Consider the following 12,741-nt stretch of genomic DNA (forward strand, 5'->3'; position numbering starts at 1 on the left):
AAAAAAAAAAAAAAAAAGAAGTCCACATTCTTAGGGATGCTGCATAGCTCGTTTTTTTAAATCCCAGCCTGGTAGGCCCCAGGCTCCACAATCATCAAGTTTGTGAGTCTCACTTTCTTCAGGTGTAAAATGGAGTAGTAATACCTACCCTATAGAGATTTTGTAAGGACTAAGTGAAATCCAGTGTCTGGGCAATAAACCTGTTGCCATTCAGTCGATTCCAATTCATAGAGACCCTATAGGACAGAGTAGAACTGCCCCATAGGGTTTCAGACTGCCACATCTTTCTTCCCTGGGCCACAAGTGTCCAATGTATCAGAGCAATTATTTTTTTTATAGTCTCCTGGGATCTCTCTTTTTGCTTCTTCTTCATGTACTTGTTGGATCACTCCATCTCCAAGCACTCCTTGAACAGTAGTATTTCTCAGGTAGTCATCTTCAGCTTAGAACTTTATTCACTCTTATTTTTATTCATTCTTTTAATTTCATTTACTGCCTATATCCTGATGATCCCCAAATCCTTATCATCAACCTAAATCTCCATGAGTTTAGAACTATCCAGCAGCACACAGGATACATCTGTTACAAATTTTAGGCATCTAAAACTCAACGTATCCAAAGCAGAATTCATCTTCTTTTCTTAAATCTGACCCTTCTCTTCCCAATTAGACTGTAAACCATGGGACAACAGGGACCATGTTGGGACATGACTATACTCCCAGAACCTAGAAAAATGCCTGGCACATAGGAGTTAGATATTTGCTGAAGGACTGAATGAGCTTTTATGCATCAGTAAGATGACTCCTATAAAGGTGGCAAAGGCCTTGAGTCCCTTCGCAAAACTAGGTTGCTCAGGGAGGAGCCACCCTGTGTGATTCTGGGATAACAGCTGGGCCTAAAACCCTGGTCCTTCCTATTACATACACTACCTCCTTTCAATGATCATAGGTAACACAAACACAAGACACTTCTCAACCACAGAAAAGCCTTTTGATTTTATTTAATAGTTTACATGTTTTTTAAAATGTTGATAAACACAAGCTTGTACTTGGAGCTGGACAACAGGCATGCTTTTAACATAGGACTTTCATCCTAGAATGCGACTTCTTCCAAAAATTATTCAGTCCTAGCCTAGACCTCTTGCTATAGGCAAGTTCCATGGGAATGCATGAAAGAGAGGCAGGGAAACAGTCCCCATGGGAGACTGCAGTTTCTTTAAAAACAGGCTAATGAACCTGTGAAGTTCATAAAGTGCCTTTCCCTTTAGTTAGTTATCCAGAGTGAAGTCAAAGGGCTCAAAGTCTTTCCGGAAGCGGCGGGCTAGGGTCTCTTCCTCTTCTTTGCTGATCTGACACTGCCTCCAATCAGACTTGTCAGGAATATTAAGGATGGCTTCACTGGCCAAGACCTCCCTGCAGAAAGGGCACAAAGAAGTCAAAATGGACAGCATCAGCCCCAAATCCCCTTGTCTTAGACATCTAGTGCTGCTGTAACAGAAATACCACAAGTGGATGGTTTTAATGAAGAGAAGTTTATTTCCTCATAATCAAAGTAGGCTAAAAGTCCAAATTCAGGGCATCAGCTCCAGGGGAAGCCTCTTCCTCTCTGTTGGCCTTCTCATCAGTGTTCCCCCGGACTAGGAGCTTCTCGGCGCAGGGACCCCGGTCCAGAGGACGCGCTCTGTTCCCGGCACTGCTTTCTTGATGGTATGAGGTCCCCCTGTCTCACTGCTCACTTCTGTCTTTTATATCTCAAGAGATTGCCTCAGGACACAATCCAGTCTTGTAGATCCAGTCCTGCCTTACTAACACAACTGCCACCCGTCCTCCCTCATTAACATCATAGAGGCAGGTTTACAACATACAGGAGAATCACACAGTACCAGGAATCATGGCCTAGCCAAATTGATACACACATTTTTTGGGGACATAATTCAATCCATGACACCCCTCCTCCCTCTGTTCCTCTCCAGCCAGAGAGCTCTCCTCAGCATCACCCAAAGAAGGTATGCAAATTCCTCTGACTTTGCTCACACCATTCTCCAGCTCTGAGTGTCACTGCTGCCATCTGTCTACCAAAATTATACCCATCTTAAGTAATCAGCTCAGGTCCTACCTCTTTCCTAATACCTCGTACCAGATTAACTTCTTCTCTTGAACAAACTTGGAACTATAAAATTGGTACTTAGAGAAGCAATATGGCACAGTAGAAAGAGGGCAGGACCTAGAGTCAAAAAGACCAGAGACAGATTTCATTCCTAGCTCAGCCACATGCTGTCTATGAATTGAACAAATGATTCTCATCTGTGAGTCTTGATTTCCTCGTCCACGAAATGAGAATACCTAATACCACCTTCCTTACGAGGTTTTGTCAGATGTGGAGAAAACACAGAGCATCACAGTAGTTGTGCTTACATTCTGCCTTAAACTCTAGTTTTGACATCCCAACTAGATCATGAGTTTGCTGACAGCCTGGTACAGTCAGGCACTTAGTGTCATACCCACTCTGACTTGAAATTCCTCTGCCTCTCCTTCTAAGGACTTAGGTCTAGATAGGCACAGTGGCATAAATCCACTGTCAACAAAACAACTTATCTTGGCCCTCGGGACTAAAAAATGACCACACGCAGACACACACATACAATGCCACTACATAAAGCTTTCTTCTAATTGCCATTGCTTTTTTTATCTTTATTTTAACTTATTTTGATATATCAGAAATAACTCTATTTGCACATCTATATGGTCCATATTCCACTTTGAAGCTATGATAAGTAGAAGGGCTGAATCCAAAACACACAAATCCTCTAAAAGTCAAAGGACCTGAACTCAAGTTCTAGCTCACTAGGCAAACCTTTCAGCCTACTTCTTCATCTATAAAATGAAGATGGCACTATCACTCTTGTACAGCTGGAAAAAAAAAAAGCTTTTTCAAGTATTTTGTTAACTACAAATAGCTGTAAATATATTTTGGAAATACTCGATGTTGAAAATACAACTGACTATCATGAACACAAAACCATTCACAGAATCCCCCTTTTGTGGGCTCTATATTTTTGATCATGTGCCTATGTCATCAGTGTCCACATCTGCATCTGTTGCTGAGGCAACAACAAAAAGATAATGTCATAACATTAACAATGCTCATAGCACACTTACTCTCATTTATCGATTATCTTTTTAAAAATGTAGACAATACATTAACTAGATTTATCCAATGGTGGCAATCTCTTGGAGGCTTTCCAAAGTAGTCCAATAAGCATTCAGGACACTTGGAAAAAAAACAGCTGCAAACTACAGACACCAGCATCAGATAATCTCTTCTACCCATTTTCTACTCCTCTCCATACTCTTGCCTCTTCTTGCCAGCTCATCCCTGTCGTCCATCTTTGCTTAACTTATACCATTCCCCATATGGTTTTACAGTTACGTACTGCCTCATGTTAGGACCAGAAATGAAGCCTCATACAGGCCTTTAAGTTAGTACAGAATAATGAGGTTAAGGCCTCACGTTTTGGGGTACAACAGGCCTGGGTTTGAACCTGCAACTGTGAGACCATGGACAAGTTATCAAACCCCTCTAGAGCTGTGCTGTCCAATACAGTAGCCACTAGCCAGGTGTGGCTATTTAAATTAATTAAAATTAAAAATTCAGTTCCTTAGCTATATTAGCTACATTTCAAGTGCTCAACAGCCACATGTGGCTAGTGCGGGCAATGCAGATATATAGAGCGTTTCCATCATGTGGAAAGCTCTATTGAGCTCTGCTCTAGAGCGTCGCTCTCCACATCAGTAAATTGGGATGGAAGTACCTACCTAAAACAGTTGTGAAATAATTCAATGCATGTAAAGTTCTTGGCATAGAGCATACGCTCAATTAATGGTAGCACTTTACTACCTCTAGCTGGAATACCTCACCCCAATCTTTGCCCTCTAAATCCACCTCTCAGGTCCGGTTTCAACCCTTTCATGACGCCTTTCACCAAGTAGAAATGAACTCTTCCTTCTCTGAATGTCTAAAGTATATTGCTCCCCAAAACTTTGTCATGATACTTTTCACATTATGCATTATATTACTATCATATATGTAAATACCTGACTTGCCCTAAGACTGTATAGTCCTTGGGACAAGGACTATTTCTTATTTTGCTTTGTATCAATTGTCCATGGAGCCTAATATTTTGTTCATAGTAGGTCTAGTAAAAATACATTTAACAGAAGAAAAATATACAAACCTTCCAAACTGCAAAGGAAAATTCTTTTTAATTCTGTGGAAAAGCTTCTCTCCTGTGTCAAGTTCAACATAAAAATACGCCGCTCCTGGTTGGGCAATCTAAAGTAAACAGAGTTGTATGAAAACATACAATAATGCTTTACAAATCTAAAATCCTTGCACATCTCCTGTAAGCTTTAATTTGGCAAAGAATTCAGTCTAGAAGCACAGAAGAAATAAAAAATAAAAATAAAAAGATGGAAGTAACTATAGATTCTAAATCACTTACTGGATCCAGATTTTTAAAAGCCAAACTGGCAGTTATTACCAAGATCCTATGCATGGTACTCATCCTCTTAAGTTTCTACCTTATGAAATTTCTAAAATCTTGCTCTTACCAGAAAACACTAGGACTTAGCTGTAATGCCACCTGAATCTCCAGTCTAATCAAAACCCTGTGCTCTAGTTCCAAATTGTCACCTGCCTACTTAACATTTTTGGAATGCCTTGATAGTTCCTCAGATCAACATGTCAAAAACCAGATATTTACTTCTCCCTGAACATCACCTTCCACTCCTGTCTCACCTGTTTGATGTCGGAGTGCTCTGGAATTTCTAACAGCTCTATCTGTTGTTCCTGAGCCTGGGAAATGAAGGCGTCTTTAATGTCATCAGTGGCACAGCAGCTCAGTGGCACAGGAATGACCTGGGGGAGAGGGGAAAGACTGGAGAATTTCTTTGTGCAGGTCCCAGGGAGGATGTGCCTGCACAGCCCCTGAGAAGTAGCAAATCCATCACTGGGGTGGAGGAACACCCCTCAGCACAGATTCTCCTCATGCCAGCAGGCCTATGTTGGCCTGTCTGTAAGGTCTTAAACTTATGAGCTAGCCTGCCACATGTGGAAGCCAGTCTCTGATATGGGAAGGCTAGAGAGAGATCTCTTTCTCATCAAGCCTTTGCCAGCTCCTCTGTAATATATGTGGCAGAGTCAGGCCCATTTGAAAACTTAACAAATGAGCCAGAAAGAAAACCACCACAATGACACATTATCCGTAACAGTGTGCAAATGTCTAAGAGCTGCTAGCCCCGTGAGGCTCTACAACTATTACTTACCTCTAAGCTTTTGCTCATGTTGGGCCTCCACACAAAGTATACACACCCTTCCAAACTCCATCTATCAAGGTCCAAGTCTTCAGAGTCTTCCTCAACTACCATTCCTTTTCCACACAAAGCACTTAGTGTCTGTGCTGTTCACTTGCACTGACCATGTACTTCCCTGTGAAATCTCTGGAGTTATCACCAGACACTCTCTAAATAACTTTTAGTGAATGTTATTTAAATATTAACATGAAATATTTAAATATTAATTAAAGGATGCCCTTTATCACTGCTCTTATTCAACATTGTGCTGGAGGTCCAAGCCAGACAATTAGGCTAGAAAAAGAAATAAATGGCATCTAAACTGGTAAGGAAGAAGTAAAAGTATCTCTGTTTGCAGATGATATGATCTCATACACAGAAAACCCCAAAGAATTCACAAGAAAACTACCAGAACTAACAGAAAATTTCAGCAAAGTATCAGGATACAAGATAAACATACAAAAATCAGTTGGATTCCTCTACACCAACAAAGAGAACTTCAGAGAGGAAATCACCAAATCAATACCATTTACAATAGCCTCCAAGAAGAATAAATCTAACCAGACACATAAAAGACCTATACAAAGAAAACTATAAGACACTACTGCAAGAAACCAAGAGACCTACGTAAGTGGAAAAACATACCTTACTCATGGATAGAAGACTCATTGTGAAAATGTCAATTCTACCCAAAGCGATCTACAGATACAATGCAATCTCGATCCAAATTCCACTGGCATTTTTTGATGAGATGGAGAAACAAATCACCACCTTCATATGGAAAGGGAAGAGGCCCCGGATAAGTAAAGCATTACTCAAGAAAAAGAACAAAGTGGGAGGCCTCATACTACCTGATTTTAGAACCTATTATACTGCCACGGTAGTCCAAACAGCCTGGTAGTGGTACAACAACAGATACATAGACCAATGGAACAGAATTGAGAATTCAGACATAAATTCATCCACCTATGAGCAGCTGATACTTGATAAAGGCCCAAAGTCCATTAATTGGGGAAAAGACAGTCTCTTTAACAAATCATGTTGGCATAACTAGATATCATCGGCAAAAAAACTGAAACAAGACCCATACCTCACACCATGCACAAAAACTAACTCAAAATGGATCAAAGACCTAAACATAAAATTGAAAACAATGAAGATCATGGAAGAAAAAATAGGGACAACACTAAGAGCCCTAATACATGGCAGAAACAGAATACAAACCATTAAGTAACAATGCACAAACAACAGAAGATAAACTAGATAATTGGGAGCTCTTAAAAATCAAACACTTATGCTCATCAAAAGACTTCACTAGATAATTGGGAGCTCTTAAAAATCAAACACTTATGCTCATCAAAAGACTTCACCAAAAAAGTAAAAAGACAACCTACAGACTGGGAAAAAATTTTTGGCTACAACAAATCCGATCAGTGTCTCATCTCTAAAATCTATAAGATACTGCAAAACCTCAACAACAGACAAATAACCCAATTAAAAAATAGGCAAAGGATATGAACAGGCACTTCACCAAAGACATTCAGGTGACTAACAGACACATGAGGAAATGCTCACGATCATTAGCCATTAGAGAAATGCAAATCAAAACTACAATGAGATACCATCTCACCCCAACAAGGCTAGCATTAATCCAAAAAACACAAAATAATAAATGCTGGAGAGGTTGTGGAGAGACTGGAACACTTATACACTGCTAGTGGGAATGTAAAATGGTACAACCACTTTGGAAATCCACTTGGCGCTTCCTTAAAAAGCTAAAAATAGAAGTACCATATGATCCAGTAATCTCACTCCTTGGAATATATACAGAGAAATAAGAGCCGTCCCACGAATAGATATATGATACCCATGTTCACTGTAGCACTGTTCACAACAGCAAAAAGATGGAAACAACCTAGGTGCCCATCCACAGAAGAATGGATAAACGAATTATTGTACATTCACACAGTGGAATACTATGCAATGATAAAGAACAATGATGAATCTGTCAAACATCTCAACATGGATGAATTTTGAAGGCATGCTGCTGAGTGAAATTAGTCACAAAAGGACAAATATTGTACGAGACCACTATTATAAGAACTCAAGAAATGGTTTAAACACAGAAAAAACATTCTTTGATGGTTATGAGGGTGGGGAGGGAGGGAGAGGGGTATTCACTAATTAGATAGTAGATAAGAATTATCTTAGGTGAAGGGAAGGACAGCACACGATAAAGGGGAAGTCAACACAACTGGACTAAACCAAAGCTAAGAAAATTTCCTAAATACAATCAAACACTTCGAGGGACAGAGTAGCAGGGGCAGGGGTCTGGGGACCATGCTTTCAGGGGACATCTAGGTCAACTGGCATAACGAAGTTTATTAAAATGTTTCGCATCCCACTTTGGTGAGTGGCATCTGGGGTCTTAAAAGCTAGCAAGTGGCCATCTAAGATACATCAATTGGTCCCAACCCACCTGGAGCAAAGGAGAATGAAGAACACCAAAGACACAAGGAAAGTATTAGCCCAAGAGACAGAAAGGGCCACATAAACCAGGGATTCCATCAGCCTGAGACCAGAAGAATTAGATGCTGCCCAGCTACCAGCAATGACTGCCCTGACAAGGAACACAACAGAGAGTCCCTGAAGGAGCGGGAGGAAAGGGGGGTGCAGAACTCAAATTCTAGTAAAAAGACCAGACTTAATGGTCTGATTGAGACTGGAGGGACCCCGGAAGACATGGGCCCCAGACTCTCTGTTAGCCCAGAACTGAAACCATTCCTGGAGCCAACTCTTCAGACAAAGAATAGACTGGACTTTGGGACATAAAATGATACTCGGGAAGAGAGTGCTTCTTAGCTCAAGTAGATACATGAGACTAAACAGGCAGCTCCTGTCCAGAGGCGACAGAGAAGGCACAAAGGGACAGGAGCTGCTTGAATGGACACAGAAAATCCAGGGTGGAAAGGAGGAGTGTGCCATCACATTATAGGGAGAGCAGCTAGGTTCACATAGCAATGCATGTATAAATTTTTGTATGAGAAACTGACTTGAACTGTAAACTTTCACTTAAAGAACAATAAAAGAAAAAAAATTAATTAAAATTGAACACTAACATTAACATTATTTAAATAAAATAAATAGCACTTAAATATTATCAATATGAAGGCCCTTATAGAGCCCCTCCAAGTTCGTGGGCAGGGACCACCTACCTGTAGCTGGAGGTGATGGCTCTTATAATTTCTCTCAAAGAGAACACAACGCTTCCCTCGACTCTTAAAGAATTGCCTCAGTGTAGCCTTATACTTCTCCACTTCCTCCACCACCTCTGTTGAAAGCTCCAGCACTGACTGGTAGTGTCCAATGGGCAGGATGAGGACATGGTCATCAGACAAGCCTCCTTTGGCCAGAGCAAGGTAGCACTGAAGAGAAAGCACACAGAACCAAGACGTCAGCACTGCATGTATGATTCTCCAGGAAGAAAAGCCTGTGCAAAGGGTCAGCCTGAGAGTGGAAAACAGGGCTCAGAAGGCCAGCAGTAGAAATTCTGACTTCTAACAATCTGATTTTAGAGGTTATAACAATGTTCTCAGGTATCTGTCCAAGAGTAAGGTTAGATGCAACAAACTGGGATCAAATTGGGATTTAGTGTCAAATAAATTGGGAGTAAATGAATTAGGATAAGAACATAAGCAGACTTTTGGCTTCAAACACACCAGTGCTAGAAGAGGCTGGAACAACAGTTGGATTTTGCTACCAGGCTCCTAAGTTGAAAACAATTTTTCAGTTATTATCACCAGTCACAAAAAGATATCACTTCTGATTTAAAGATGATCACTTTCTGCCTCCCAATAATAGCACCAATCTCCACCCCTCTTGCCAAATATACTCCCTGAGCTCACAAAAAAGACTAAGATGACATGATTAGCATCCTATAGCTTTAAGCTGCTCACTGATCTCTACTAAAGGAAAGAAAACATATAACCTAATGGGGTAGAAGGATGAAGGAGAAACCTCAAACTCAGATACACGCAAAGAGGTAGAGAACTAAGTTTCACAACAATGGATGTCAGCCTTTAATAACAAAAATATTTCTGCCAAAACCAGAACATGCAGGACTGCTCTGCCACTCAGACACGCTTTGAAGGGAAGACACTGTTATGTGCACTCTGAGGCTACTGAGGGTTTCTAGTCAAGACTAAATAGGTCCCCACTACCGTACTTCAGGAGCCCTGGTGGTGCAGTGGTTAAGAGCTATGGCTGCTAACCAAAAGGTCAGCAGTTCGAATCCACCAGCCACTCCTTAGAAACCCTATGGGGCAGCTTCTACTATGCCCTACAGGGTCGCTATGAGTCGGAATCGACTCAATGGCAACGGGTTTGTTTTTTTTTTGTTTACAGTACTTTCAGTTCTTGTGAATAGTTTAATCACACTTGCCCAGCCTCCTCCCTCCCTTTCAGTCACCTTCTAATCTGTCCTATGCTTGGATTATCTTTGTTGTTCATTGCCAGTGAGTCAATTCCGACTCATTATCTCTAACAATATATAACTAGAACCTAAATGAATGTTTCTCCCATAAGTACAATGCCTGGATTTTGCACCAGTTATTTTGGACCCTTAGTAGCCTTTCTCTCATTTTGCCGATTTGTGGCCATAGGCCATCAGCATCATTCCATGTACATCCCTTGAGGATGACATGGCAAAGACAAAGAAAGCAAGGAAAAAAGTAACAAAATGAGATCAAGAGGAATGGGTGCAGGGAGGGACTCCCAAATCTTTTGCCAGACACCAAAAGGCACCACAGTTCCCCAAAAGGTTTCTACTAAAAAAAAAGACCTGTTAAAAAAAAACCCGTTGCCCTCGAGTTGATTCTGACTCACGGTGACCCTGTAGGACAGAGCAGAATTGCCCCATAGGGTTTCCAAGGAGTGGCTGGTGGATTTGAACTGCCAAACTTTTGGTTAGCAGCTGAGCTCTTAATCACTGTGCCACCAGGGCTCCAAACAAAGCACAGTTCAGGTAAATGTAGACTTGATTACCAGGTAGGCTCTGAGCTACAATCCTCAGGTGGCTTCCTACTTGTGGTGCTGGGCTGGGCCACAAATAAGACCTAAGATGCCTTCTGCCCCTGTAGTTCAGGCCTAGATGAGAAGCAAACAGAGTGGTTTCCTTGATCTTCCCTTACACCCAAACCCTGAGCTGGATACCCTGGATTAGATAAAAGAGAATGGAAAGAAAAGGTCATTCATCCCTGAGGGCTAAAGCAGAACTGAGCTAAGTCACCTGCTCTAAATCTCTTCTCCCTTATGTGGGATCTAGACCTGCTGGGACTTCCCAAATGGAAGGCAGGCCAAAGCCTACCATAGTATACAAGTTGTGTGGGAGAGAAGAATGGCACAAACTAACCCAAGGAAGTAAAAAAGGTCTAAAAGAGATAATCTAGAAAAGGCATTCCTGTAAAAGCAAGAGCTTTCACATTTGCTTTTCTTCTCATTGAAGTCCATCCACAGGCTCCATGGCCCAATTGCGTCATGGGCCTTGACACCATTACTGCTCTCCCTAGAGATAGGAGTATTTTAATAAGCAGAACATAAAAAAATAAATGTAAAAGATGGACTCTTCAGTATGAAACAAAGGAAGGAGAGGGATGTGACTTAAAGTGTAAAATGAAATTGAAACTCTAGTCAGTCTATAGGAGGTCACAATAAAGGGCCCTCAGATTGTTAGGCTAAATTGAGAAAAAGATCATTCTCAGAAACCAAAATTAGAAAAAATCAATGAAAAATGGATGAGAGCATCTGTCTGCAGAAGAACTACGTGCTAAGAAATGGTTTGTAAGTATTTCCCTCAGGAGCCTTGGACAAAATATCCAATTCTAGTCACAGGTGATTAGGGCACAACTTTAAGCCTGGAAATTAAGCTTTCTTCATTCTAAGTGAATAAACGAGGATAATGGTCTACATAGAGCTCAGACATATGAGCATTAAAGAACAGTATTATTTAATGTTTAATTGAACCCTACCCAAGGAAAGGAAACACTGGTGGCGTAGTAGTTAAGAGCTATGGCTACTAACCAAAACACTGACAGTTCGAACCCACCAGGCGCTCCTTAGAAACCCTATGGGGCAGTTCTTCTCTGTCATATCGGGTCACTATGAGTTGGCATTGACTCGACGGCAATGGGTTACCCAAGGCAAAGTATCTGGAGAAGTCTGAAATAGACTGGCTTTACTACGAGACACACATAGTCCATCAAGGTTTTCCAGAGCCTGAATAAAATCCTCCTCAAAGTCATCCAGCTCCTTTAATCTGATTCAGCGCTTACAAAAGTAACACTATAGTTATTATCTTGGTACCCACACCAAAAAGCAGATATTGGTATTCCTGACACTACAAAGCTACATCCTCTACTACTAGGCAAAACTGAAAATTTACTACTTTAGTCTTTCATATGATTGGTTAGTGTGAATCAGTCCCCAAATAGATAATTCTAAATGAAAATTAATAAGCTCAATTTTCTGAATCTGTAGCTAAAAGAGAATATCAACATTTAAAACCCAATCTGGATATATAAGCAACAGAGAGCTTCCCTTTTAGGACAAAGAAAATCCTTGTTTTAAACAGTTAGTAATTAACAAATGACTCATTACTCCCAAGTAGTATGAACTAAAAATACAGAAAGTTCAAGAAGTATATAAAAAGCCTTTCAGCCAAAGATTAGATAGGCCCATAAAACAAAATGACAGTAAATGGGCACACCAGCTCAGGGGCAAGGACGAGAAGGCAGGAGGGGACAGGGAAGCTGATAATGGGGAACCCAAGGCTGAGAAGGGGAGAGTGTTGACATGTCATGGGGTTGGCAACCAATGTCACAAAACAGTATGTGTATTAATTGTTTAATGAGAAACTAATTTGCTCAGTAAACTTTCATCTAAAGTACAATCAGTCAATCAATAAAAGAAGTATATAAAAGTATCATCCTAGGAGATCCACACCATTTGTAAAAAGAGGGAGGAGAGGAGGAAAAGATCTTATAAGACTAGCTCTACAAAACCACAGAAGAATGGCTATAATCAAAAAGATGACAATAACAAGTGTTATCAATGATGCGGAAAAACAGGAGCCTTTATACACTGCTAGTGAAGCCACTTTGGAAAAGAGTTTGACAGATTAAGAAATTAAACATAAATTTACCATATGTGATGGTTAAGATGGTGTGTCAACTTGGCTGGGCCATGATTCTCCGTGTTTTAAAGTAATCACTCCCATGATTGAATATACTGTGAATAGCCAATCAGATGAAAGGGAGTCTCCTTGGGGGTGTGGCCCACATCTGTATATAAGCAGACGTTCTGGCTTTTTGCTCTCTCTGGATCCTGTGGCTGC

The 12,741-nt window shown here is 40.8% G+C and overlaps 1 protein-coding gene and 1 non-coding gene across 3 annotated transcripts in view; both read right to left on the bottom strand.

Moving 5' to 3' along the window:
* Positions 1–947: 947 nt before the first annotated feature.
* The window catches only part of CWF19L1 (CWF19 like cell cycle control factor 1), a 32,253-nt gene continuing 20,459 nt past the window's right edge, over positions 948–12,741 (bottom strand). Inside the window, exons 11-14 of one of the 2 annotated variants that reach the window (XM_004370030.2) lie at positions 8,567–8,776; positions 4,798–4,917; positions 4,235–4,332; positions 948–1,412 (exon numbers count right to left, since the gene is read on the bottom strand). In XM_004370030.2, coding sequence (XP_004370087.1) covers positions 1,268–1,412; positions 4,235–4,332; positions 4,798–4,917; positions 8,567–8,776 — 573 coding nt within the window. In that variant the 3' untranslated portion in view covers positions 948–1,267. The remainder of the gene's footprint in view (positions 1,413–4,234; positions 4,333–4,797; positions 4,918–8,566; positions 8,777–12,741) is intronic. The other variant, XM_023740821.1, reaches the window with a different exon arrangement.
* LOC111822450 (small nucleolar RNA SNORA12) lies at positions 5,106–5,252 on the bottom strand. The gene has a single exon (XR_002825709.1). It is a non-coding gene; the product is annotated as a small nucleolar RNA SNORA12 (small nucleolar RNA).

The sequence above is a fragment of the Trichechus manatus genome, unplaced genomic scaffold, assembly GCF_000243295.1.
Source record: "Trichechus manatus latirostris isolate Lorelei unplaced genomic scaffold, TriManLat1.0 scaffold00007, whole genome shotgun sequence".
NCBI lineage: Eukaryota > Metazoa > Chordata > Mammalia > Sirenia > Trichechidae > Trichechus > Trichechus manatus.